Raw genomic sequence first — 26,877 nt, forward strand, 5'->3', positions numbered from 1 at the left:
ATAGAATGTCTTTTTAATTATGTTTTTTTTATTGCAAGGTATTACTGCACATCGGCAAATCTGTGTACGCGACCAATAAACTTTGATCTATTCTAAATGCTATTTTGTGGTGCTGTACTCTGGTTCGACTTACAGGGGACAATCTTTCTGCTTTTCTAAGAACGGGCCTTTGATGTGTTGGGTTGCTTTTCTGTGCCGACAAGTGACCACAATGTAGTGGTCTATCAGGGAAATAAAGTGGAAACAAACTGAGTGACAAAAAAAAAAGATTGTGTCTATGTTTTTATGGGTTATCAGCTGTGCGTGCAGGTCTGTGTGTATCTGTGAACATGTGCCAGACACGTCTGTGGTTCGCTAGATATCCCTAGGCTCTTTCCACTCCTATCAGCACACTGTAAACTAATCTATAGAGATCCTTCAGTTCCTCCAGCAGCTCCATGCGATGGCTGGGATATCCAGACCCTGCAGTCTCTGTCTGCCCTTGAACAGTAATAGCATTAATACAACAGAAAAGAGCACACTGTAGAATGTTAATGAATGTTCATACGGTCTGTTATTGAATCTGACACCAAATACCATAAACGATTTGACGTGGTTTATTCAGAAGGTTTCAGGAATGAACAGAAAAGCAAAACCGGTTTAAAAAAAATATATATATATCTCTCCGTCGGTAAAAATGGTTAACAGTTATAAATACAATAACTGTCACAGCACTGAAGTTTGTGAATGACTTTTTGTACCAGTGTGGGCCCAGTTAAAACACTGGTGGTGAGATCCAGAGGTGGTGGGGGGTGGCTAAAGTTGACCAGGAGCAACGCTGTTTCCGCACTGTGGAGAGAAAAAACAAAATACAAACTAGAAGCAACTAGTGGGGAAAAGCAGGTAAAGACGGATGGACGCGAGGAAGAGTATCTCTTTCCTCACCATCCATCGCCTTTGTTGACTGATTTGTAGCAATGAGGCACAGTCATATATGAAACCGTATTCATGAATAGGGGGCTAGCTTGTTACCAGGACGGGTTGAGAAGCTATTATTACTTTGTACACCTTACTCAATCCTCTCACGTGGAATGGTGAAATGATCCCAAAACGTAGGCCTAACGAGTTACTCTCTCCATGGTTCCTTCCCAAAGCAGTTGCTGGCTGTGTTTAAGACTCGACTGCCACCCTTTGGACCACATACTGAGGTTTAAAGTCTCTATCCGTCCCTCGTCTCGACAAAGGAACTCTCCAGTAGGAAAGTGTAAAGGACACCACAATTTCACATCTGTACAGACAAATAAAATAGTTATGTTTCATGGACGAGCCAATTCCTTTACAAAATAAATCTTATTTCTCAAGAATACAATAATAAAATGAAGCACGTTGCAAAAAAAGTAACAGAACTCCATATATACATATACTATTTTGGCAAGTTCATTATTGTAAACAGCTCTCACCTCCCTTTTCTTCTCTCCATTGTTCCTATTTCCTATTACATTCACAGCTCTAATTTCTGGTTGGTCAGAAACCCGTAAATTGTGCTTAAGAAATCCTCGGACCGTTCAGAGCGGCTCTCCTAGGGTCAGACCCTGGGGTCTGCCTGTAAATAAGTGCACTCTCTCTACAGTAGGTCACTGCTTTAAGACTGTCCCGTGGCTGCAAGTTCACTTGACCCTCCTAGTTGACCTGCAACATCTTGCTGTTGGACGTTGGAGGTGGGCAGGAGGGGTTAAGGGCTTTTTGTGTGGTACCTGGTTAATCAAAGGGAGGTTTGAGTGAGATTGGGGTGGGAATGGAATGGTTGGGTCCAGGAGACCTCCCGGGTGGCGCAGTGGTCTAGGGCACTGCATCGCAGTGCTAGCTGCGCCACCAGAGTCTCTGGGTTCGCGCGCAGGCTGGGCTGGGTTCGCGCCCAGGCTCTGTCGCAGCCGGCCGCAACCGGGAGGTCCGTGGGGCGACGCACAATTGGCATAGCGTCGTCCGGGTTAGGGATATCCTTGTCTCAGTATGTAAAAATGTAATGAAATGTATGCACTCTACTGTAAGTCGCTCTGGATAAGAGCATCTGCTAAATGACTAAAATGTAAATGTTGTATACGGCACTGGAATAAGAATAGTTTTGTGTGGCAACGGCACTAGAACAGGTATACTGTAGTCAGGTTTGTGTGGGACTGCGGTAAGGAGGTTAATGTATGCCACTAGGGTAGGGCAAGGGGCTTGGTGGTATGAAGGGTTTAGGGCGTAAGCCTTCAGTTGTCCTCCTCAGAGAGCTCGTCCTCCCCCGTGGCTTTCTCAGGGATGGCATCCAGGCTGCGTGGTCGGGTCCTGGACTCGGAGCCTGCCGTGCTCCCTGATGGTCCGTCCTTACTGAGGTTACAGGTGAGTGCGGCATAGTGGATCTGCTTCAGGTTCTCCTGGACCTCACTCTTTGCGTGCTTCAGCAGGTCCGCCTGGCCCTGGAGGGGAGGCAGGGACATGACAGCAATGGCAATATAGAGACAATGGAGCATGTATCAACAACTTGAATCTCCAGTTTAAACAGAAAGACAAAGGGTGAAACCAATTGTACCTTCAAAAAGGTCACGAAGCGAGAGAGTAGTGTGGTACTGTTTAATCTTAGTTGTATGCGGTCAGACATTGGAGTCCTACATCTCCCCAATGCCCACGGAGCGTAACCGCTGCTTCTGTGTATAATGAATTATGCAGCGTAGCCAAACACTCACCAGGCACAAACTCCATTTCCCGGGGACGGATGTATAAATGATGAGCCCAAACGCTCATGAGGTGAGCATGCAATTAACGCATGCAAATATCACAAATAAATATGCGGAAGGTCATTCCTCGATAATTACCCCTTGCATTGACACAGGGATTAAATGAACGGCATGAAGACAAATACATCAGACAGTGTGTGCAATCTAACTAGCTCAGACATAGGCTCTTATTCCACCGCGCTGCAGCTGAAAAACAAATGTCAATTTAAACCTAGCTACCTTATGTCCCTTCTGTAAACAAACTCTCAAAAAACATTGTTTTTTCCTTATTTAGTGAAGCTCAACTGCACTGTGGAATCATAATCTCTTAAGTGTTCGCTCTGAAGTTGTTTCTTGAATTTAAATTCACTGCTTATGTCTGTCCTCAAAACAAACATTAAGATAAACCTCTTACATGTAACTAAATGTAATCAAAAATGTAATCTACGTAATCCCCAAAAGTAATTATTTCTCATGAGATAAACAATAACTAGTAATGCTGCATACTCCAAGGTTAAACTCTCGCTTTTCTAGTAAAAATAGTTATAAATTGCAGAGGTGTAGTCACTATTGAGGACACAAGCTTAATTACACAGATCATATTTGGATTATTTCCTACTCAACAAAACTGTATGTATAAGGCTTGAAATTACATTTTTTCAAATCCATTAAGATTTCACCTTCCTTATAACTGTAAAATACATATTTGTATATTTAGTGGTAGAGAAAATGTGCAAAGTTTCTAAAGGTCTCTATCAAAACGTCGGTCCCATCGCTTTAAACATCTCTCAGAGCTCTAGCTTGGCACACCTGTATTTGGGAGTTTCCCCCAATCTCTGCAGATCCTCTCAAACTCTGTCAGGTTGGATGGGAAGCGTTGCTGCACAGCTATTTTCAGGTCACTCCAGAGATGTTAGATTGGCTTCAAGTCAGGGCTCTGGCTGGGTCACTCAAGGACATTCAGAGACTTCGCCACTCATGCGTTGTCTTGGCTGTGTGCTTAAGGTTGTTGTCCTGTTGGAAGGTGAACCTTCGCCCCAGTCAGAGCTCTGGAGAAGGTTTTCGTTAAGGATCTCTGTACTTTGCTCCGTTCATCTTTGCCTCGATCCTGACTAGTCTCCCAGTCCTTGTCGCTGAAAAACACCCCCACAGCATTATGCTGCCACCACACTTCACCGTAGGGATGGTGCCAGGTTTCCTTTGGACGTGACCCTTGGCATTCAAGCCAAAGAGTTCAATCTTGGTTTCATCAGACCATTGAATCTTGTTTCTCATGGTCTGAGAGTCTTTAAGGGCCTTTTGGCAAACGGGCTGTCATGTGCCTTTTATTGAGGAGTGCTGCAGAGATGGTTGTCCTTCTGGAAGGTTCTCCCATCTCCACAGACGAACTCTAGAGCTCTGTCAGAGTGACCATCAGGTTCTTGGTCACCTCCCTGACCAAGGCCCTTCCCTGATTGCTCAGTTTAGCCGGGAAGTTCCTTCCGGCTCAGTTTGGCCGGGTGGTTGGTGGTTCCAAACTTCCTTTATTTAAGAATGATGGAGGCCACTGTGTTTTTGGGGACCTTCAATGCTGCAGAAATCGTTCAATACCCTTCCCCAGATCTGTGCCGACACAATCCTGTATCAGAGCTCCACCGACAATACCTTCGATCTCATGGCTTGGTTTTTGCTCTGACCTGCACTGTCAACTGTGGGACCTTATATAGACAGGTGTGTCTTTCCAAATCATGTCCAATCAATTGAATTTACCACAGGTGGACTCCAATCAAGGTGTAGAAACATCTCAAGGATGATGAATGGAAACAGGATGCCCCTGAGCTCAATTATGAGTCTCATTGCAAAGAGCCTGTATTCTTACAAAAATAAGGCATCTGTTTTTTGTTATTAATACATTTTCAAAACATTTCTAAAAACCTGTTTTCGCTTTGTCATTATGGGGTATTGTGTGTAAATTGCTGACAAATGTGAAAAAAGTCAAGGGGTCTGAATACTTTCCGAGGGCACTGTAGGCTTCAGACAGGAGTTGATACAGTCGGAAGAGCGAATTAAATGGTAGGCGGGACATCCCTGCTGCAAGTAGTGTCAGATTTCACATCCTGCTTCATACAGGCAGAAGAGACATACTCCTGTGTCTGAGAATCAGGGCTACCACTCAATGCAAGCCATTTTGATCTACGGTGTCCACAGATCGATTTATACGTGACGGTTTTAAACGGTTTATTGGTAGCTAAAATAGATTAAACAAAAGCTAAAGACTGTCACAAAAAAAAGATTGCAAAAACAAATTCATTATCCTTACCTTGAGGATGGTTATGTTCCAGGTGAAGCTCTCCACAGCCTTGGCCAGCTTCCTGCCCTTCAGGCCCTCCTTTACCGCCATGTCATGGAGGTTCTCATGGAACTCCATCGCTGGGGAGAGAGGGGTCAGGGGAAACATGAGTTTTACGCTCTGTATTCACACACATTTGTCACAGAGGCTAGCATTGACGTACAATGCTCAATGCATTTACCGTAATTGCTGGACTATTAAGCGCACCTGAATATAAGCCGCACCCACTGAATTTATTTTTTATTTTTATTTTGTACATAAATAAGCCGCACGTGTCTATAAGCCGCAGGTGCCTACCGGTACATTGAAACAAATGAACTTTACACAGCCTTTAAACGAAACACGGCTTGTAACAAAAATAAATAGGCTTTAACGAAACACGGCTTGTAACAAAAATAAATAGGCTTTAACGAAACAGGCTTGTAAGATTTTTTTTTTTTTAAATAGCAGTAAACAATAGCCTACCAAGAAAGTCCTTGGTCACTATCTTCCTCCTGTGCACTGAAACCACTGAAGTCATCTCCTTTGGTGTCGGAGTTGAATAGCCTCAGAATTGCTTCATCCGATGTTGGATCGTTTTCATTGCGCTCTCCTCACTTTCATCCGGAGGCAAACTAATCCAAGCCTCATTTTCTAGTTCGGGCCATCTGCTTTTCTTTCCTATGAAAACTTTTGTTGTCTTTTTGCACTAAGTCAGTTTCTCACGCTGCTGTTTCCAACGTCTTATCATCGACTCATTAAGGCTCCCGTGCAGCAGCACTATTTCCTTTTCCAACAGCCAGATCGATCGCCTTCAAATTGAAAGCTGCATCATATGCATTTCTCCGTGTCTTTGCCATGATGAGGGTGACAAAATGACTACCGTAATCAGAATGATGGAAAGTTTGAGCGCGCTCGATTTACGTCACATTATGTGACGGTGCTCAGTGTTTTGGCGGCATGAATTTGTGAAAGCGGGAAAAATCCATAAATTAGCCGCGTCATTGTATAAAGCGCAAGGTTCATAGCGTGGGAAAAAAGTAGCGGCTTATAGTCCGGAAATTACGGTATATGCTAGGTTTGCATGAAATGCCAATTGTGGTTAGGCAAGTGTCAGCACTATGGGAAAAGTCTTAAGTTAAGGCCTTCACACATTTGGTTTCATTCTTGACATTTACATTTTACATTTTAGTCATTTTGCAGACGCTCTTATCCAGAGCGACTTACAGTAGAGTGCATACATTTTATTACATTTTACATACTAAGACAAGGATATCCCTACCGGCCAAACCCTCCCTAACCCGGACGACGCTATGCCAATTGTGCATCGCCCCACGGACCTCCCGGTTGCGGCCGGCTGCGACAGAGCCTGGGCGCGAACCCAGCCCAGCCTGGGCACAAACCCAGAGACTCTGGTGGCGCAGCTAGCACTGCGATGCAGTGCCCTAGACCACTGCGCCACCCGGGAGGCAATACGTGTGACTTGACCCGTGAGACAATGATAAAACACCAACACACTTTAGATGATCATAGGTTAAGTATTCATTTCGGATTCAACCATCTGTCTCTTTGTCAGTTTTGTATGTTTGTCTCTCAGTGTACATACAGTACTAGAACTACCTGGTTCAGTTTTTGTTTTCATTGTCTATAGAAATTACACCAGCCTGAAAACAGCTGCCCAGCAGACAACATGAGGAAGGAGGCAAAGCTGGTGAGGTCAAAATGGAGAGTGACGTCTTCTCTTGAGAGCATGAGAGAAAGAGAAAGCAAGACTAGCATGGGCAGGGCAGACAGACACGACATCCCCTCACTGTGGATTAGCATCAAGGCGCTGAGCAGAGGAGGGACTTGTCTCCCGAGGAGCTCCCTTCCTCCCATCCTCCTCCTCCTCCTCCTCCTCCTCCTCTCAGACTGCGTGCTGCTCTCCGTTAGGATACACAGACGAACATAGCCGTGTGTTTGATTTGAGTCACGTTGCAGTGGAGTCCACAACATCAGAGCAACAGCTGAGGGTCTGGCCGTTAAGGTGCTTGGTAAAGGGAGCTTGGTATACTACTAATAGCTTCACCAGACCACACACATACAAACACAAGCTGAAACGGTCGGACTGAGCATGCTCAGATCTATCGCGGCGCTCTATCTGCTCTGGGTCGGTTCCCAGCCCTGTTGGCGTTGTTTCCATGGCAACACCAAACACCATACATGTGAGATATACAGTGGGGTGGGTGTGGGTTGGATGGATGGATGGATGGATGGATGGATGCATGGATGGATGGATGCATGGATGGATGGATGGATGGTTGGATGGATGGATGTTGAGGAGATTCTGAGGTCTGTGATATTGGAACTCCAGCAGTTAGCACATAGCTGACCTAGATGAAGAGTCGAGACAGAAAATGGCCAAAGAAATGTTCACAAATTAGGCCCTGGTTGAGGCTAGTATTGTATTCTTTTACAGAGAATGCGTAGGGCATAGACTTTTTTTTGGGGACCATACACAGTCCTAATAATCTGTTCCTCCCAGCCATTTTGAATTTGTGCACTGTGAAACATTTGAATGATTCCGGAATGATTATTCCCACCCTCAGGTGCTGTGCTGCTGTAACTACAGTCACTACTGTTGTACTCATGAAGCATGACTGTGCTGGAAAGACACACACACGCACCAACTCTCAGCAGGGGTTGCTTAGCAACGCAGTGTAGAGTTGGGGGGGCGGGGGACTAATTCTGTCATTCTGAGCAAACCCTTTCAAACTCAATTCTCTGCAAGCTTATGTTCGCTGACAGAGACTGTATAGAGCCACCAAAAGGTTCTCAGTCACCTTTGACAGTCCATAACCGAGCAGCAGGTAGGAAGGGGGTTTGCCGTGGCCAATAACAATACAACAGGGATTAGCTTCTTTAGATGGTGTAATCTTCTCCCTCGTCTGCTTGGAGCTCAATAACTCAGCATAATGAACTTGGACCAGAGTGCCCAGTCATAGGAAATATTAATGAAACCGTTTCCCCAAACCTGTATTGTAGCCTAGGCTACAATGTTTACTAGGTTTATTAATAATGGATTGAATTGCAAAAGCAACACATTGATTGAGTGTCCCCAATCCTCCTGAATAGATGATACATTTGACCCGGTAGAATAATCACCTACTGCATTTAATGGCCATTACTGTAATGGGGTTTTCCCATTCATCTTATGTTCCACATTTTCCCTTTAGCTTGTTTTTTTAGGCAGTTTTTAAAAGTTAACCTAGGTGGGACCTGTTATAAGCGTTACTCTGTCCAGACTAGGTGTATTTTGAGGTTCAGCTATTGAAATGTCCCAGATGTTATTTGGTACCTGTGTGTGTGTCGAGTATGTATTTGATCTGTGCGCTTTAGACAGTAAGTCTAAAGGTGCGGCACGATAGTCTAGTGGTTAGAGCTAGTAACCGGAAGGTTGCAAGTTCGAATCCCCGAGCTGACAAGGTACAAATCTGTCGTTCTGCCCCTGAACAAGGCAGTTAAAACCCACTAGGCCATCATTGAAAATAAGAATTTATTCTTAACTGACTTGCCTAGTTAAATAAAGGTAAAATAAGTAAATCAAAAATAAATACTGAGCTTTGTTTATTGTTACCCAGAGGGTCTTTTGAGGCGGTTTGCTCTCTGAGCAGTTATGATGGATTACTCCGAACTCCAGTAGCTTTTTACTAAAATGTTCTGCTCACTATCCGGAGGAAATACAGTTTATATTGACCCATTTTCCACTCACACTCACAGCTGACAATACGTATCAATGAAATTACCACATCTGCTGTGTCCTATTTTGCAAAATGTCGGTGGTTGAATCCAGCCCAGTAGATTTGATATGGTGCCTGGTAGTGACCAGAAGGCTTGGGCAGCTAATGTGGAAGCCCATGTTTAACTTGTTTAGTTGTCTTGTGTGCCCATATTAACTAATGAAATAATACAAATGCATATGAAGCATTTCCTAGCTTCAGTAACCTATCGTTTTGGCTCAACTGAGTGGCCTAGTTAGGTACATTTTAGGGATGGGAATTTGAAAGAACCTCTGTGTTTGAGTACTCAATGGAAATAATGGAGTACTCACATGTTAGCGTGAAACGGGGCTGAAGGCAAAAAAGTTTGCGCTATGCTGGTTGTTCTGATACAGAACTGAAAACCAAACTTAACACATTTTTCACTGCACTTGACATACTTCACAAAGAATACACACACCTTACCCGAGTTTGAAATTGTCCGTGCTTATAAATGTAACCAACTACATAGTTGCATTTGTGAATTTCGAGTACTTAGTAAACAAATGCAAACTTTAAATCGAGTACTGTGTACGTGTGCCCATCCCTAGTTACTTTTAGGTTCATTTTTCATAGACATTTCAACAGATTAGAGGCAAATAGCCATACAATGAAAAAGTGTGATGGTTTCATAGCAACTTTGAAGAGGAAAGCTTCCAGACTATAGACACAATATACTGTACTACTACAGATCTAGCAAACACCAAAAAGTGAACCATCGGAGCACAATTCCATATCACCCTGCTGCCTAGAGACAGAGTTGTTTTGTTGTCTCTTTCAGCACTTTAGGCAGTTCACATCTTAACTCTCAGACTACCAATGGCTAATGTCTCGGGCAGCAGCAGCTTGAAGGCAGGTCCTGTAGGTGTTGTGATGAATACTAAGAAGAGGAGACGACGGCGAGAAGCCATTGATTTGCGACGCACACCTCAGTTAAAAAGACACACTCCTCTTCCCCCTTGATGAGCCAAGACAATAGACTATGAATATTTTATATGTCACCCATCTGGAAACCAATAAATCCCAGCCCCCGGAACGACGGCCCGATTTTTCTTCACTCGGCGCTCCAAACAAGTTACTCCATGATAAATGAAACATCTACAATGCTTAGATGGGAAACATTGCTGAAATACGCTGCATTAGATTAAAGACACAGACGTCTAAATTATTGAATATGATTTTATTTGTACTGTAGTAAATCTACAGGTCAATTTTATGCTGCTTTTAAAGCACACAATTTGGTTTTGCAGAGTTTGAACCACTAGAGCTCTTTCTGGAAAAATCCACCTTGTTGAGTTCCCCTCATAATGGGGGAAGGAAGAGAGAGTGAACATTCTGACAGCTTCTCAAGCCAAGACTCTCCCACCTTGGAGCGAGGGGTGGGATCTCTGCCAGCGTGTTCCATTGATGAGCTGCCAATCACACTATCAAGGCTCCAAGATCCTCCCGATCCCCCACGTCCCAGAGCAGACTGGATTAACACTGCCCCTGCCCAAGTCAAGTCAACACATTATGCAGGGCCAGAAGGCTATTCTCACAGAGACTCACCAAAGGAGTGGGATAAACAGTGCTAAGAGCACAGATATAATCAAATTGCAAGAGCACACAAGCTGCAATATTCATATCAAAGTGCAAACGCAGAATTCTCCTAACAATGAGATCAATTATTTTCCGATCAATTGCTCAGACAAAAAAAAAAAAAATATTTTCATCCATTCTGGTAAATGAGTCCAGTTCATTTGTTATAAATGGGATTGATCTCATTCTGCACGTCTTGTAGCGGTGCGGTTCCTGGAGGAAACCAGGCATAAAGAGACCGCAGCCGCCTGCCAGTCTTTGATGTTGTTCTGTTCAGAACCTGGGTGTTTACCACCTCAGCTGCAACCCTCCTAATTAGAGGAGCAGCGCGGCCGACGCCGTGAGAATCATCAAAAACCAGGCACATCCAAAGCAGCGTTTCAAAGCATCCGGGTCACAGAAATGAGCATGAATCAAATGTTAATAACTCTTATGTAACAGGGCCGGCATAATCAGTCCATCTTTTTTGTTAGCTGCCGCTCTCCATGGCATACTTCAGAGAGGGGGGATGATTGTATATGAAAGGAAGAAGGGAAGATCTGAGGGACAGTGGATCTTTGTAGAGAAATGGGCTTTTCATGCTAAACGTCGCTCTTTATTCAGCTCTATCCCTCTCGTGTGTTGGGCCAGTAACCGGAAGGTTGCTGGATCCAATCCCCCGAGCTGACAAGGTACAAATCTGTCGTTCTGCCCGAGCAAGGCAGTTAACCCACTGTTCCCAGGGTGCCCGAAGACGTGGATGTCGATTAAGGCAGACGCCTGCACCTCTCTGATTCAGTTAAATGCGGAAGACACATTTCAGTTGAATACATTCAGTTCGACAACTGACTAGGTATCCCCTTTCCCTTTCTTACCTGCTTTCTGGGTTAGCAGTATTCGGTCGTAGACTCCCTCGGAGTTCTCCAGCAGAGTCTTGCTGGTCTGGATCATCTGTCAGGAGAGGAGAAAACACAGTCCATTTGAACCTCTTTATTCCCTTTACAGCAGCCAAGCATCCTGTGGTGGTGAGCAATCTTCATTTTGCGGAGTATGTATCCAGTGCGGGGGAGAAAGAAGCCTAGGCCCTTATTACAGAGATAGAAGGGCCAAGTAGCGGGAGTGGTGCTGAGGCACGGTAAAAACAGAGGGAGGGGAGTGGATCAGAGCATGTTATTGAAAGTTGCAAGACAACTAGGGTATTACAGTAATTGCATGGTACCGTTATAAAAGTCCTGTTTCAGAGTTGGTCTGAAAACATGTGATTTCAAGAGTAGGTTATTATTGTTTATTACAGTTGTAAATAGGAGAGGCTTAGTTCAGAGGCGTAACGCAGCCTTATCTGTGGCATTACAGCTGGGCAGCGGACCGCTAAATTTAGCTCCCTGCCTTAATTGAGCGCACACACTTCTGACCTCAATGACTGTGTTGAAATTGTCATGGTGGCTCTGATCACAGATAAGAGGCCCATTTGCACTTCTAATGCCTGACGAAAAAATAAACACCCCAAAATACATCCCTGGTACATCGGGGGTATTTCGGGAGGTTAATGATGCGTGTGTTTACTGTCATGGATCCTGGTAAATACCCACTGCACGACCCAGGAGCCGTAGACACGGGTACGACCATCTGGATCTTTCTCCTTTCTTACCGTCTCTCGGAGTGCAATTAATATGATCATCTGAAGGAAATGATGTATCATCAAAAATTAGAATAGGTTTCTTAATGCGATTCTGGGGCGAGATGACACAGTTACGGCAGCCTTCCGTTTCAATTAGTGCCACGGGTGCTGGGCTTTATGTTCGCTGCTCTGGCGTAATTGACTTGTACATTCCCTCAGTGACTTAAGAGCACTGCAAGGTCACATAATAAAAGCAGGCGGTCTTGTTCTATTGCCAAGGCAGACCGGGCGGGTGGCTTGGGGTGGGGAGCGTGGGCAGCTGTTTCAGCAGAGCTCCAGTTGCCAAGTCAATCTCTGACGGTCGGCCGGTGACCCAACAATATGGCCCCCCCGAGATCGATCCCTGTTGCTGTGCCAGTTTTCCAGCCAGTGAGAAAGAGGAGAGTACATACTTAGGAGCATTGAGAGCGATGTGACAGGAGCTGAGGGGATCAGCAGCACTGTGACTGTGTGTCTGTGACAGCCTGTCCATGGTGGACTGCTGGGCTGGACGTTCCACTTCAGGCAGTGAAAAGGGAGATGAAGGTTTCAAACAGACTCCAGCCCTCTATTACCTAATATCCCCACTTGGGTGTAAAGCAATTAGAAAATGTTCTTTGGTGATACATCATTTGAAAATTAGGAGTGACTTAAAATTATTTGAAAGCACTGACAATTAATAATATGACCTATATATTTATTGAGGTGGGCATCACACCTAGTTTTGCGAGGGCAACCCAGAGCATTCCTACAGTCTGTGATGAGTGTAACACGTCGTGACTAAGCTGAGGGAGGCGGGCGGGGTGTGTGAGGGAGGAGGGGTGGGCTGTTTGTGACAGTCCACAGCTGCAGTAACAGGGCTGGAGGCTGTCAGGCACACTGATTACTTTACTAATGGGTGAAGAAATTACAGCCTTGGTGACAGACAACGCAACATGGGGAGGTATTTATAGTGGATTGAGAGGTAAGCAGCTGAACTGAACGCTGGCTTTGCTCGCTAAATACTAGCGATGGTGATTTGTGTATTTTTGTGGTGCTACTGGGAGTGTTTTACAAGGCTTCAAAATGGTAATGGTTATCATAAACAAACTACTATGTTGTAACACATTGGTACTTCCCTACATTTTTCTAGAAAAATCTACACAATACATTTACAACACAAAGAACATCACATTAATTTAAGACAATTTCTGCAGAGGAGCACTTTGAAGATACTGGAAGAGTCCACATTTACTTTTAATCTGCAAACAAAACCAGACAAACCCATAATAGAATAGTTTATATCTACAGTTGAAGTCCGAAGTTTACATACACCTTAGCCAAATACATTTAAACTCAGTCAGTTAGAATCACCACTTTATTGTCAGAATAATAGGAGAGAGCATGATTTATTTCAGCTTTAATTTCTTTCATCACATTCCCAGTGGGTCAGAAGTTTACATACACTCAATTAGTATTTGGTAGCATTGCCTTTAAATTGTGTAACTTGGGTCAAAGGTTTCAAGAAGCCTTCCACAAGCTTTCCACATAAGTTGGGTGAATTTTGGCCCATTCCTCCTGACAGAGCTGGTGTAACGGAGTCAGGTTTGTAGACCTCCTTGCTCGCACATGCTTTTTCAGTTCTGCCCATAAATGTTCTATAGGATTCAGGTCAGGGCTTTGTGATGGCCATTTTGCCACAACTTTGCTTGCAAGTATGCTTGGTGTCCTTGTCCATTTGGAAGACCCATTTGCGACCAAGATTTAACTTCCTGACTGAAGTCTTGAGATGTTGCTTCACTATATCCACATAATTTCCCTCCTCATGATGCCATCTATTTTGTGAAGTGCACCAGTCCCTCCTGCAGAAAAGCACCCCCACAACATGATGCTGCCACGCCCGTGCTTCACGGTTGGGATGGTGTTCTTCGGCTTCCAAGCCTGAGCGGTATGTCGGCTGCGTGGTCCCATGGTGTTTATACTTGCGTACTACTGTTTGTACAGATGAACGTGGTACCTTCAGGCGTTTGGAAATAGCTCCCAAGGATGAACCAGACTTGTGGATGTCTACAATTTGTTTTCTGAGGTCTTGGCTGATTTATTTAGATTTTCCATGATGTCAAGCAAAGAGGTAGGTTTGAAGATAGGCCTTGAAATACATCCACAGGTACACCTCCAATTGGCTCAAATTATGTTAATTAGGCTAATTGACATCATTTAGGCTATCAGAAGCTTCTAAAGCCATGGCATCCTTTTCTGTAATTTTCCAAGCTGTTTAAAGGCACAGTCAAATTAGTGCATGTAAACTTCTGACCCACTGGAATTGGGATACACTGAACTATAAGTGAAATAATCTGTATGTAAACAATTGTTGGAAAATTTACTTGTGTCATACACAAAGTAGATGTCCTAACCGACTTGCCAAAACTATAGTTTGTAACAAGAAATTTGTGGAGTGGTTGAAAAATGAGTTTTAATGACTCCAACCTAAGTGTATGTAAACTTCCGACTTCAACGGTATTTACCTAGTCGGCTTGTTGTTGTGTATTCTATGCAAGAGAAATATTCCTCTCAAGGCGCATTCAAGTGATGAGTGCCAAAGGGGAGGGAAACCTGCATTCTGACAAGCAGTCAATGCACAACAATTCGTAATACAATTGTGGGGTAAAATAACAGTTTTAAATAGCATTTGTTTAAAAAAAGAGGTGGATCCCAGCTTTCCATTCATACTTATTTCTCAACTCCTAAATATGCTGAACTGCAACATTTTAAACCAAGAGTTTTTATCAGCGGCAAGGTTGAGCACATTACCGCTCCGCAATTCACCTCGAGTGCATAGGGAGAGTGGACCTAAACGTAACACGGGTCAATTGTAGGGTAACTTGGGGTAAAACACTTCCCTACCTCATCATTTTTGGGAGTGATGAGACAGATGACATATTTAGTTGAGCAAGAGTAGTGGCAACCAGGGAAAGTATTGGGGGGGGGAATAAAAAGGTACATGAAGTGGTTTCTGTGAGAAATACAGGCAAGGGGCGTGTCAGCATAATTGTATTTATTCCTTTTGAAGCAGAATGTCCTTTTAAAATGTCCCCCAAACGGAGCTTCTCAGTCCTTCTACATAAAATGTATCCGGGAGACGACGACACACGACTGGATCTTCGTTCACTCCACATTTTCATCACATTTCCTGAGGACACACGAGTCATTGTCTAAACGCTTAACTCATGATCCAAACTTCACTGACGCCTGTCCATGACTCTCAATGAGTGAGACACTTTTGAGTAAAATTACACAGGACTCATTTGTTCTCAGGTTAGTTAGCACATTACCTTCATGCTCTGTGTGGAGGTTCTAAAGTCAAGAGAAAGGCATTATGAATACATTAGGTAAATGACATGCTATGCTAATGGTGTACTAGTGCAGTCTGTAGCCTTTGACCTGTGTTTCTACAGTGGATAATAAGCTTCACCAATACTTCCCCAGGATTTATGCTTTGTGCTCAGCAAACATGTCGGACACAGAAAACAGCTGGTGTCAAATAGAAATATCAAAAGTAAGTCATATTTTAAAGCGTATTCAATACATATTCAGAGCAAATAGGCTACAGATTTGAGAATGAAATATCAGATGCTCCTAAAGTGTTTTTCCTTGGCCACTTTGGATAATCTAGCAGAGCTTTCAAGTTGTTGTTAACTTGCCCTCTGTATTGCAGCATATACATTAGATAAGTAATGAAATATTCAAAATGGGGACAAAGGGCATTCTATAACACTCTTGTATTATTAAGGTACATTGATTACGGTGAGGTGTAAGGCGTAATAGGTCTGTATTGAAATATCCTCAATGACGCATTATAAACTGGGTGTTCAGCCCTGAATGCTGATTGGCTGACAGACGTGGTATTTGAGACCATATACCATGGGTATGACAAAACACGTATTTTTACTGCTCTAATTACATTGGTAACCAGTTTATAATAGCAATAAGGCACCTCGGGGGTTTGTGGTATATTGCCAATATACCACGGCTAATGGCTGTATCCAGGCACTCTGCGATGCGTCGTGCATAAGAACAGCCCTTAGCCGTGATATATTGGCCATATATAATTAAGGCCCGAGGAGGTGTGGTATAACTTCAGTCCTTTGTCAACATTGATTAAATTACTTGATTAAAACAACTCTCCCCTGCCCTATTACCTAACCCTCTTAACCCCATGTTACCATTCAAATCCCACTAAACCCTCTTGACTTGATTAGAATCAAACGAATGTTCTAGGTGTTTTGAGGTTGTTTTTACAATCAGCACATTAGTGGTGGTCTTAATGAGAAAGGCTTTTATTAAGATTAAAATATGCAGTAAGATCCCGGATTTCAAGTCCTGGTCCTAAAAAAGAATGTCCTCGATCAACTAACCTTATAAAACAAAGGAAATGTAAAAAAAAAAAAAAACATGATACTGTTCAAACAAAAGTCCTTCTGTACTCACCATGTCATAGGTGGTGACCACCTTCTTCAGGACATCTGGTAGCTGGCCCTGGGGCTCCATGGTGGGGTACTGGTCCTTGAGGTTGAACACCAGGAGGGGGTTGTTGTCAGCCCCTGTCAGCCGGGAGGACAGGGCCAGGATGCACTGCTTCAGGTTGGCCACCGCCGAGAGGCCACATAGTTCCTTGAAGGGCACTATGGCATTCTGCAAAGGAACATGAAAGCTTGGGTTGGTGTCCTGATGATGAACTAAAGACTAAGCATGTTGTTGTATTGAAGACAAAGAACACTGGACAAAGTGGAAGATGAAAGCTTGAGTTGGTTTCTATAATGGACAAGATGCAGCATATTGTACTGCAGACTAGGGATGTGACAAATGAAACAATTTTGTTAAAACAATAAGAAAATTGTATCAAATTCCATGTGAATTCACAATACAGATGCGCTGCTGCCAGCAACGGTTTGGGAGTCCCTTTCAGATGGTTAAGCATGGCACCTGTACTGCCATTAATGTACCTCAATTCAACCTCGCAATGTTTGCATTTCCTTCTCAAAGTATTGCCATACAAGACTTTGCTGCTGTCGCTTGCCTTTCTCTGCCATTTTCCCAACTGTTGACGACAATGACGTAGTGGTGGAAAGTAGACTTCAAAATAATTGATTCCTCAACTCACATTTCTGAGTGTCAAGATTCGATTCCGCTAGGAATTGACTCCTAAGATTTTGTATTTTTAGAACGGAGGAGACTGTGTTTTCGGGAAGTACGGCAACTAATCAAACACTTGCATCTTTCAGAGCGAGCTAGTGAGGGATGGAGAGAGAGAGAGAGAGGGGAGGGGCATAGTATAGGCAGGTCGACCAACAGGCAGACAGTCAGAACCGTGCACCAGGCCTAGGCTATCAAAAGCTCTATCTCGCAATTTCTTGGCCTGCAATGTCTCGCAACTTCAGTAAAGCAGGGCCGATCATCAATGAATAAGCTAGGATATAGATGAGAGAGATGCAACACGTCACTCTCACACAGTATCGGCACATATGCATGGGTTCGCTTCACACCGTTTACTTTCTGGATCTACATAAAAATAACTATTTTTCGGTTAGGGATCCCAATTTCTTTAACATTTAAACTTTCACACCCCTATTGCAGACAAAGTTGCAAAACAGTATTAGCCTCAAGGATATTAGGGCATGAATGACAAGTGAATTATTACAGTTCAGAGTTCCTGTTTGTGTTCATTTCAGTTTGGTTTGTTTTAGTCATTTAAGATAAAGCACACTGCCGTGACAGTTCACTTGAGTAATTATCTCATTCAGCTGGTTCATTTAATTCATTATGACTGAAGATCAGTGATTAGATGATTCCTAATGTTTTCAATGATCTAACATAGAAAATAACAACTGAGCTCTGTTAAGTTACCTAAGTTAATGTGGCCTATGTAGTTACTAATTAACAGGCTAGAAGCAGAAGTACAAGTACAGAGAAACACCCTGCGATAGGAAGTAGTTAAGAGTACTTGTTACCTTCAAGGACTATTGTTGGTTTTTGTTAGTCATTCGATAACACACACACACACACGAAATACTAACCTTCCTGTGAAAGGCCCAATTTAAACAGCGTGTAAACAACCCGGAGGACAAACAGTTCACAGAGAGAACGGCCAAGATGTGTTAGTATCAGGGCCAGTGGCCTGTTATCACATAATGACTGCAACGTAAACAGAGCGACCAAAATAAACCTAATACACAATGCACCACAAAAGACCAACCACAGAGTGGGGGAACAATCGATTATGCGACTTCCTTCTGACACATTGCTCAGTATTGCTTCAGTGGGAAAAAGATAGCGAAGATCAGAAAATACCAGCTGTTTGAAGTAGGCTAGCTCATGGGGGGCCTAGTGGGAAGCTAGTGAGCACACAGGAATGCACAAAAGCAGATGGATAGTCTGAACAGGCAAATTGTCATGGGGGTACTGGGTAACAATAGCCTACTGTTCATCTTTTGGTCGATATCTTTCCGTTATGTCCTGTTTCAACCAATAAAATATTGATCATTGCGCCTAACAGCACTGAGTGCAAATTTGAAGTAAAACACCATATCTGTTTTTTGCTCTTTTAAAAATAGGTGACGTACTACTCGTTTCCACTCCAATTCAACATAATTTGTGGTAATCTGTCCTTTAGACTGCATACAGTAATCTCCTTCTAGAATTATTACTGACAAGCCCATAAGCGCCACAGTGCAGTATTACATAACACGTTTTCCATTTTATATATTAGAAGGTATGCTCATAAGCCACTACCTGGAGATCTGTATATCAGCCCCAGGCCTCAGTGCTGCAGTGGGGATGTCACCAGACTGCCTCTGAGCTTCGAAGTCTCCTTGAGTCTGTCTCGACTGCTGTGCAATACACATGGATTAGATCAAATCTGATTAAATCAAGCTTGGTGGTTTTGTTTTCTCTTGCCAAAAGGGGCTGTCTTTTTAGATGCTACACAGCCTTTGTAGTAAATCTTGCTGTGATCCCCACTTGACTCTAGGGGTCAGTGTTCATATTCTAACAAAAACGTTCCCATGTAGGCGGATGAGTAAATAAACTTGATTCAAACGGCTCATCCACGACTTTATTAAAGCATGCACATTCCCCCCTAAATATTACATAACGTAGGCTAGCCTGGCCAATATAAACTGGGCATAAATTGATGTTTTACAAGTCAAATCCTTATGGATGGATCGAAATGTACAGAATGGTTACCCAGGCCTACCTGTTTGACAGACTAAATTAGGCTATAGGCTGCTATAACCATTTGAGTGGTATTAAAAAAGATTATGTAGAATTGCCTGACATTATAATAAAAATTACTTTTTTCCCCTCGGACTTGCGAATACAATAATAGATTCACGCAATGATTTTACTATGAAGGAGAACTTTCTATTTCCTACTGTTGTCCATGGTGTCTGCCAACCCATAATCTTCTGGCCCGCAGCCCTGTGCGCTATAAAGAATTCCTGCGTTGCCCTGTAATGCTCTGGTCTCTCCAAGACATGAGGGGAAACGGTAGGCATGTTCTCTGCTATCCACTTTGTTTTAATTATTATTTTGGTTATAGGGGATGGTCACTTTAAAACAAATGTGAACGTTCAGTGAGGGATTAGGTCAAATATATTTTGCTTAAGGGAGGGCCATCCAGTTTCATTTCAGAGGAGGTCCGATTTTCTCCATGTAACCCTTATTACAAATAATGTTCACTCCCTTACCTGCATGTTTTCTCTGAGGTCGGTGGCTTCCCTCAGTGGCAGTATGGCTGTCTTGAAGATGTCGTCCACAGCCTTGATGACCAGCACCCTCATGGTGGCGTACTCCCGACTTCTCTTGCCCTTACGTACAGACAATCCCCTCTTGTGAGGCTTGCCCCCGCCCCTTCGGTTGGTGATGGCCACATGGACAAACAGCCAGGCGTGGGGAAGGACTTCCCCCGTTAGCGATTGTAACGGTGTGTGCCGGAATCCCGGCTGGAGACACTCGAAGGGGATTGTGTACTGGCCGATGAACTCATCGCCAATGTAGTCATCATCAAGCACCACGAAGCGCACCATGGCCAGCTCTGGTAGGTTTATCTGAAACTCAAAGCTTTCGTCAAACAGTGGGTTCTCCCCATTCTGATTGACAGTTTTAGTCCTTTGCTCTGCACAATCAGCAGGGATGCCATGGATCTCCACATAGACGTAAGGGTCAACAACATCTCCTTTGGCGCCTGAGCCTTTGGGTTTGGGGAAGTTTTGTCCACTTATGATCTTTATGTGCAAGAGCTGAGGAGACACACCAGGCACTGAGTCTTTAGTGTTGGCACTGAAATATGACACCTGCTCCCTCATTATGGCTGGTCGCAACACATAACCACAGTTCCCATTCTGACGGAACCAGCCAATGTTTAGGTCCATCATCAGGCCGGGGGTCTGGTAGTTCATTGCTACGATCTGGCAACCACACTTCCAGAAGTCCTGAGGGTTCATGTTACTGGAGTCAATCCGCATTGGGCTGGGGTAGACTCTCGCCAATAATTTCTTGTTGTAGTTAACAAAGTCGCCTGGGAATTCACTGGCACAGCGACTGGCAAAAACCTCATTGAACGAGCAAAGTTCCCAGTGCCTCTGGCTTTGGAAAGCTGTTGGGAAGTCTTTGAACGCAATCGATTTACACAACGTTACCAGGTCAGAGAGGTCCTTGGACAGCTGGAACTTTTTCAGTGGGATGCTCTGTTGTTCGTTGGCTTCAATGTTCATTCTTTGGGACATCTCAGCCCCCTCATCCTCATCAGTCACTTCGCCCTCCGAGCTAATGCAGATCGTGCCCAGCTTCTTCCCCTTCAGCAGGATTTTACACTTGAGGTCAAAGGGTGAGGGCAGGTAGCTGTCCTCAGATGACGGTGGATCCATGTGAATCTTATCACCAAGAATCTTTTTCAAGTGCTGAAACATGACCCTCTGCTGCTTTAAGGAGCAGTGGTTTTCCAGACACAATATCACGGGAAAGTCAGATGCAACAAAGGCATATTTGTTGATGACGTCACAGACACTGCGGAAGACTATCTGCGAGGTCATTGTGTGGCCAGTGTAAATGACAGGCTCATTATCTGGTCCATCCCAGACATCTAGTTCTACGCTACGACAGCCCATCTTGAGGGCACGGATGTAGCCTGTAACGTCAGAGGGGCCTCTGAACTGATCCTCGATCAGGTATGTGTTGTGGGAAGCGTTGATGTAATAGTGGGACAAGGGCTGGTTCATGTCCTGACACACTGTTTTTTGTTCAGGGTCAAAGATGTGGCACTCTGGCGACATGAGATAATTGGTAAACCCATCAAGGGAGAGCCAGCCCTTGTGCTGCCCCTCTTTCGAAGGTTCATAGCTCTGAATGACCTCCAGACTGGTGTCTTCACTTACTTGTGCCATACCCTGCTCCGCCTCCAGAAACATAGTTAAGTCCTTGGTATCTAGAAATTCCTTGTTGCTAGAGAACTGGACAAGAAGGAAATACATTTCTGGTCTTGTGCAAAGGTCATGAAAGACTTCAGTGAACTCCTCCTTAGTCACACCACATCCCACCTTATCTTTAGATTTGTGAAACTCCTTGAACTTGAGTTCAATCTTAATATTTTTGAGACCAGGGTTTAGGTTTTTAATTAGCTGAACAGCAGCACATAAACTGATGTGCTTGCTGTTGTTGGCATCAGTCTCCTCAAAGAGGTCACCGAGCCAGGAGGAGCGCATGTTGTTCTGGTTGCTTTCAGTCATATTCAAGGTGTGTTTCCCATAGGATATCAGGTATCTAAGCCCGGTCACCCATATGTTGGCCATATCGGCAGAGTTTGCAACCAAGTCCAAAGACTCATAGTTCTCCCCATAGATGATTGAGAAGGCACAGTCCTCTGATATCTGATCATATATTCCGTTGGTCCTAAAAGTTTCGGTGTTTCTCCCTGTCCGCACCTCTTTGATGGACTTGACATCAATTTTGGCTTTCTCTGACTCTTTTTTGGAGGGTTCCCACCTTAGAGACTGCATGTCGGCGTCCAGGAGGAAGTAGCGGTGGTAAACGCGGGAGTTGGAGCGGACCTTCTTCAGTTCAGAGCCGTCCACCATGGCGTTGATGCAGTCGTTCGCACTGCTGATCTTCTTCTCAGTGGGCATGCTGCTGAACGAAACCGTCTTCTTCCTCTCTTTGCGCTGCCTCGAGCCATCCTAAGGAAGAGAAAAGAAAAAACCTGATCTGTAAACCAGTAGAAAATAAGTATATCACTTTAAATTTAGAGGTAAAAAGAGGAGCTGAATACTCTTTCAATCACTTCTCTGAGCAGGAAGCAAAATATTTGATTTGAGATATACTATAGGCCAACTGAAAACGTGGGATTGGGGGTATTCCCGACTCTGTATGACTAAGCATTGGCGCGTGTCTGGATATTGAAATGGGTTGATTATTTCACTGCCATGTGCGAAATCTATTTAACTCCTTAGCATTCCTTGATGATTGGAGCTGCCTAATGTCAGTGTTTGACTTCTAACTGCATTATCGTGAGCATTGCTTTTCAGAGCGAAAACTATTTACTAGATCTCTATAAAACAGTATTTTACCACTCAGGCTTAACCCCCGAGGAACTATGTATTCATTAATTAAGCCGTTTCAGATGACCAAAAAGAACACTGATATAATTTCTTAAAATAGCCATGAGGAGCTTTGTGAAGTATAAATCATCATGTTAAAACATTGGGCATAATGCAGCGGTATGGCAGCCTGCTAATTCTCTTTGTCCATGTTGCTGCTGGTGATGGCAGGCCTTTATGGTCTAGAGGTCATCAATGTTTCCTTTTCAGCCCTACCTCTCAGAGCCCAGAGGGAGAGAACTATCGAACTAAACTTGGCTCAATAAAGAAAATAATTACAACATTTCTGTGAAATGCGTGCAGTTAAATTCTTGACTCTGTGGAAGCAAGTCACACTCAGATCAAAGAGGAAGAGGCCAGTACATGGGATACACTCAGTTGGGCTTAGGCAGTAGGGATGGGGATTTGAAATAATTTCACTATACGAATAGTATCATTATTTTTGTCATTTATTTGGATATTCTAAATACATGTGCACGTTTTTAACATGAGCACTGCTGCTGCGCGAGGGAGAGAGGCTCAAAACATTTTATTGGTCGTGTACACAGATTTGCAGATGTTATCGTAGGTGCAGTGAAATGCTTGTGTTTCTAGCTCCAACAGCGCAGTAATACCTAGCAATAAAAAATAAAAGACAATCCGGAAAAATAAAGAAATATCAGAACGAGCAACGTCAGAGACTGGAATATTACAGACAGGAGAGAAGAAAGAAAGAGATATCTCGGCTATAGCCAAGACTAGCTAACTTGTAGCAGCCACAATGTTATGTATCATCCCATACAACAGTACCTGTCTTGACTGGAGCAGCCTAGAGAAGCTATAGCTAGCTAGGCTAAATGCTGCGCTTTCTCCGCAACCCCATTCAAATAAAACAATAGCCTACCTGTTGGTTGCTCGTTGTAGCCTACTCCTTCTCATTTTGCAAACTTTTAATTCCATAATTGTATTCCATCTCGCATTGAATTAGTGAACACTCACTCCACTTGCTACATATTGAGCCTTCGTTGTCACTTTGATTGGCCAACATAAAACAACAAGCTACACACGACACCTGAAGGCTACCGGTCGACTACCTGTCTTTTTATGGGGAGCAGGCAGCACAACATTTTAAGATGAATTACATCCTCTAAAGAGCTATTCTAATGTCTATAAATATTTGACCTTGGATAAGTGCTTCATGCTGAAACTATAGGCTGTAGAGAGCATAAAATAACTCGGCCGAGAGGGAACATAAACAATTGTAATTGTGGATCAATTAATGCATCCTGTCTCACTCTAATATACAGCATCTACTGCTGTACATATTCTTAGTATATCTTGTTTAAATTCATCAAGTGTATATATGTATACATTGCACTTGGATTACTGTTACAGTGCTATTCGGGTTTGTTCCGACATTTTGAGGGGATTATTTGACATTTTACTGCATTGTTAGGCGCTAGTAACATAAGCATTTCACTGCACCCAATATAACATCTGCTAAACTGTGTACGCATCCAATAAACTGATTTGATGAGATGCTAACAAAGAGGTCAAAGTACAGTTGAGAGCAGCATACCATATATATGGTGCGTCACACGATGTGAAGAACAATGGTTGTTGACATATCTTTTATGTTACCTTGAAGGAACTCCTTGAACAATTGTGTTGCTCGACTTAAGGTGCCTGTCACAGTGCATTATGGGTGCATCACAATGAGTCCCCCCCTAAAAAGGATATAGCCCACACAGATCTAGTAGTTTGTTGGCCACGTGCGTGACATTTCCCAAGAAGTCCGTGTCATTGTTCTGTTCCAGCACTTTATTTTCAACCTTCATCCAGATTCAAGCTGAACTAAATAAAACATGTATTCTGCATCAATTGACTAGCATCAGATGAAGTCTTCAATGCACGCTGAAAGTGCCTGACTTATGAATGAATAGATTCCATTTGCTGATGAAAAGATTCATGACATTACTAAGAGGTTCCAATTTGTTTTCACCCAATACATTGATGCCTTTTTTTAAAGGCCAGCTGGAAGTTGAAAATGGGCATTCAACATAAAAAGACATGCGGGTGGCTAGTTCTCATGTAAGTTGTTTATACTGAAATCAACAGCATGCATATGGTGCTTCAGATGTGGGGAAGCATTTAGCGTCCATCGTCCTGCAACCAAAGCACTGTCAGCCCTGATCGAATGGCCTGCGACGTTCAATGTCCCAAGGCCTGCCATGTGATCTTGCCCGCGCTTGTGTGCACTTACTAAGAGTAATGGCTCTCATGAAAGTCTGTTCTTCACCCCCAGGGCAAAGTCCATTGAAAATGTATTATCTTCGGGTCAAGAAAAATCTGACTTCCCTTTTTGTAGAGTATCTAGTTTTGTCAAACCTGTTCTTAAATAGAAGAGTTGAATGACAAAACTTTAATATTCAGCAGTTAATGTCTATGATTGACTATGAACAACGCCAAATATATACAGAACAAAAAATATGTTTCATGAGCTAAAATAAGATCCCAGAAATGTTCCATACACAGGCTTATTTCTCTCAAATTTTGTGCACATTTTTTTTTACATCCCTGTTAGTGAGCATTTCTCCTTTGCCAAGATAATCCATCCACCTGCCAGGTGTGGCATATCAAGAAGCTGATTAAACAGCATGATCATTACACAGGTGCAGTTTTGTCACACAATGCCACAGATGTCTCAAGTTGAGGGAGTGTGGAATTGGAATGCTGACTGCAGGAATGTCCACCAGATCTGTTGCCAGATAATTTGAAATGTTCATTTCTCTACCATAAACTGCCTCCAAAGTTGTTTTAGAGAATAAGGCAGTACGTCCAACGGCCTTATGATGTCGTGTGGCGAGCGGTTTGCTGATGTCAACTTTATGAACAGAGTGCCCCATGATGGCGGTGGGGTTATGGTATGGGCAGGCATAAGCAACAGATTTTATCAATGGCAAATTGAATGCACAGAGATACCATGACGAGATCCTGAGGCCCATTGTTGTGCCATTCATCCACCACCATCACATTCATCCACCACCATCACCTCATGTTTCAGCATGATAATGCACGACCCTATGTCGGAAGGATCTGTACACAATTCCTGGAAGCTGGAAATGTCCCAGTTCTTCCATGGCCTGCATACTTACCACACGTCACAATTGAGCATGTTAGGGATGCTCTGGATAGACGTGTACGATAGCGTGTTCCAGTTTCCGACAATTTCCAGCAACTTCGCACAGCCATTGAAGAAGAGTGGGACAACATTCCACAGGCCACAATCAACAGTCTGATCAACTCTATGCGAAGGAGATTTGTCACATTGTGTGAGGTCACACCAGATACAGACTTGTTTTCTGATCCACGACTCTACCATTAAGGTGTCTGTGACCAACAGATGCATATCTGTATTCCCATTCATGTGAAATACATAGTTTAGGGTCTAATGAATTTATTTCAAATGACTGATCTCCTTATATGAAGTGTAACTCAATAAAAATCTTAAAAAATTGTTGCATGTTGCATTTATATATATTTTGTCAGTGTATTCCTATCAACCATGTTGAATGGCAAGATAGTTTGAGTAGAAATTCTAACATGCTTTGCTGATGAAGAAAATTCAATTAAAATTTTTGTCAAACGGTTGCATAGCCTAGTGTTTCAGTTGATTTTGTTGTAACACTTGAGGTTTGGACACCAATTCTATTATGCTATATGATTTAGCTAAATAAGAATCACAGGCTGTGAGTACACTACAGACTTCATAACCTACAAACAATAGTAGGAAAGGTCACATATTTTCTTTAGTACGGTATATGAAAGTGTTGATCCGTCTGATGCTGTGGTTCTCCGCCCTGGTGAAAGAATAGCAACAAGCATCCTGACATTTTATCTATTCTAGTCAGCTACTTCCTGTCCCTCGCGCTCAGGCTTGAGGTTCAAATGAGACAAAGGGAAGGCCACAGTAAGCCATGATTGGACTTTGAAAAAGACAGACAAGCCTCTGCAGGCAGCGCTAGAGCTTTTCTTTCATTCTACAGGTCTGCAGGTGTACACTGAGAGGGTTAAACAAAGGTGCAACTCAAAGTATTCATGTTCAAAACAGTGCTGGGCGACATGTTCAGAGATATAGGACTACGTCACAGAGAAATTAAAAGATCCTCCAATACACTCTATAGGTCTACATCTCAATTGTATGACCGGATTCCAA

General features: G+C 43.3%; 1 protein-coding gene across 2 annotated transcripts in view; it reads right to left on the reverse strand.

The window, feature by feature from the left end:
* Nucleotides 1-580: 580 nt before the first annotated feature.
* The window catches only part of LOC129857478 (inactive phospholipase C-like protein 2), a 65,447-nt gene continuing 39,150 nt past the window's right edge, over nt 581-26,877 (reverse strand). The window contains exons 2-6 of one of the 2 annotated variants that reach the window (XM_055925771.1): nt 19,779-22,262; nt 16,522-16,725; nt 11,273-11,348; nt 5,035-5,144; nt 581-2,438 (exon numbers count right to left, since the gene is read on the reverse strand). In XM_055925771.1, coding sequence (XP_055781746.1) covers nt 2,232-2,438; nt 5,035-5,144; nt 11,273-11,348; nt 16,522-16,725; nt 19,779-22,262 — 3,081 coding nt within the window. In that variant the 3' untranslated portion in view covers nt 581-2,231. The remainder of the gene's footprint in view (nt 2,439-5,034; nt 5,145-11,272; nt 11,349-16,521; nt 16,726-19,778; nt 22,263-26,877) is intronic. The other variant, XM_055925773.1, reaches the window with a different exon arrangement.

This window comes from Salvelinus fontinalis, chromosome 6 (genome assembly GCF_029448725.1).
Source record: "Salvelinus fontinalis isolate EN_2023a chromosome 6, ASM2944872v1, whole genome shotgun sequence".
Taxonomy (NCBI): domain Eukaryota; kingdom Metazoa; phylum Chordata; class Actinopteri; order Salmoniformes; family Salmonidae; genus Salvelinus; species Salvelinus fontinalis.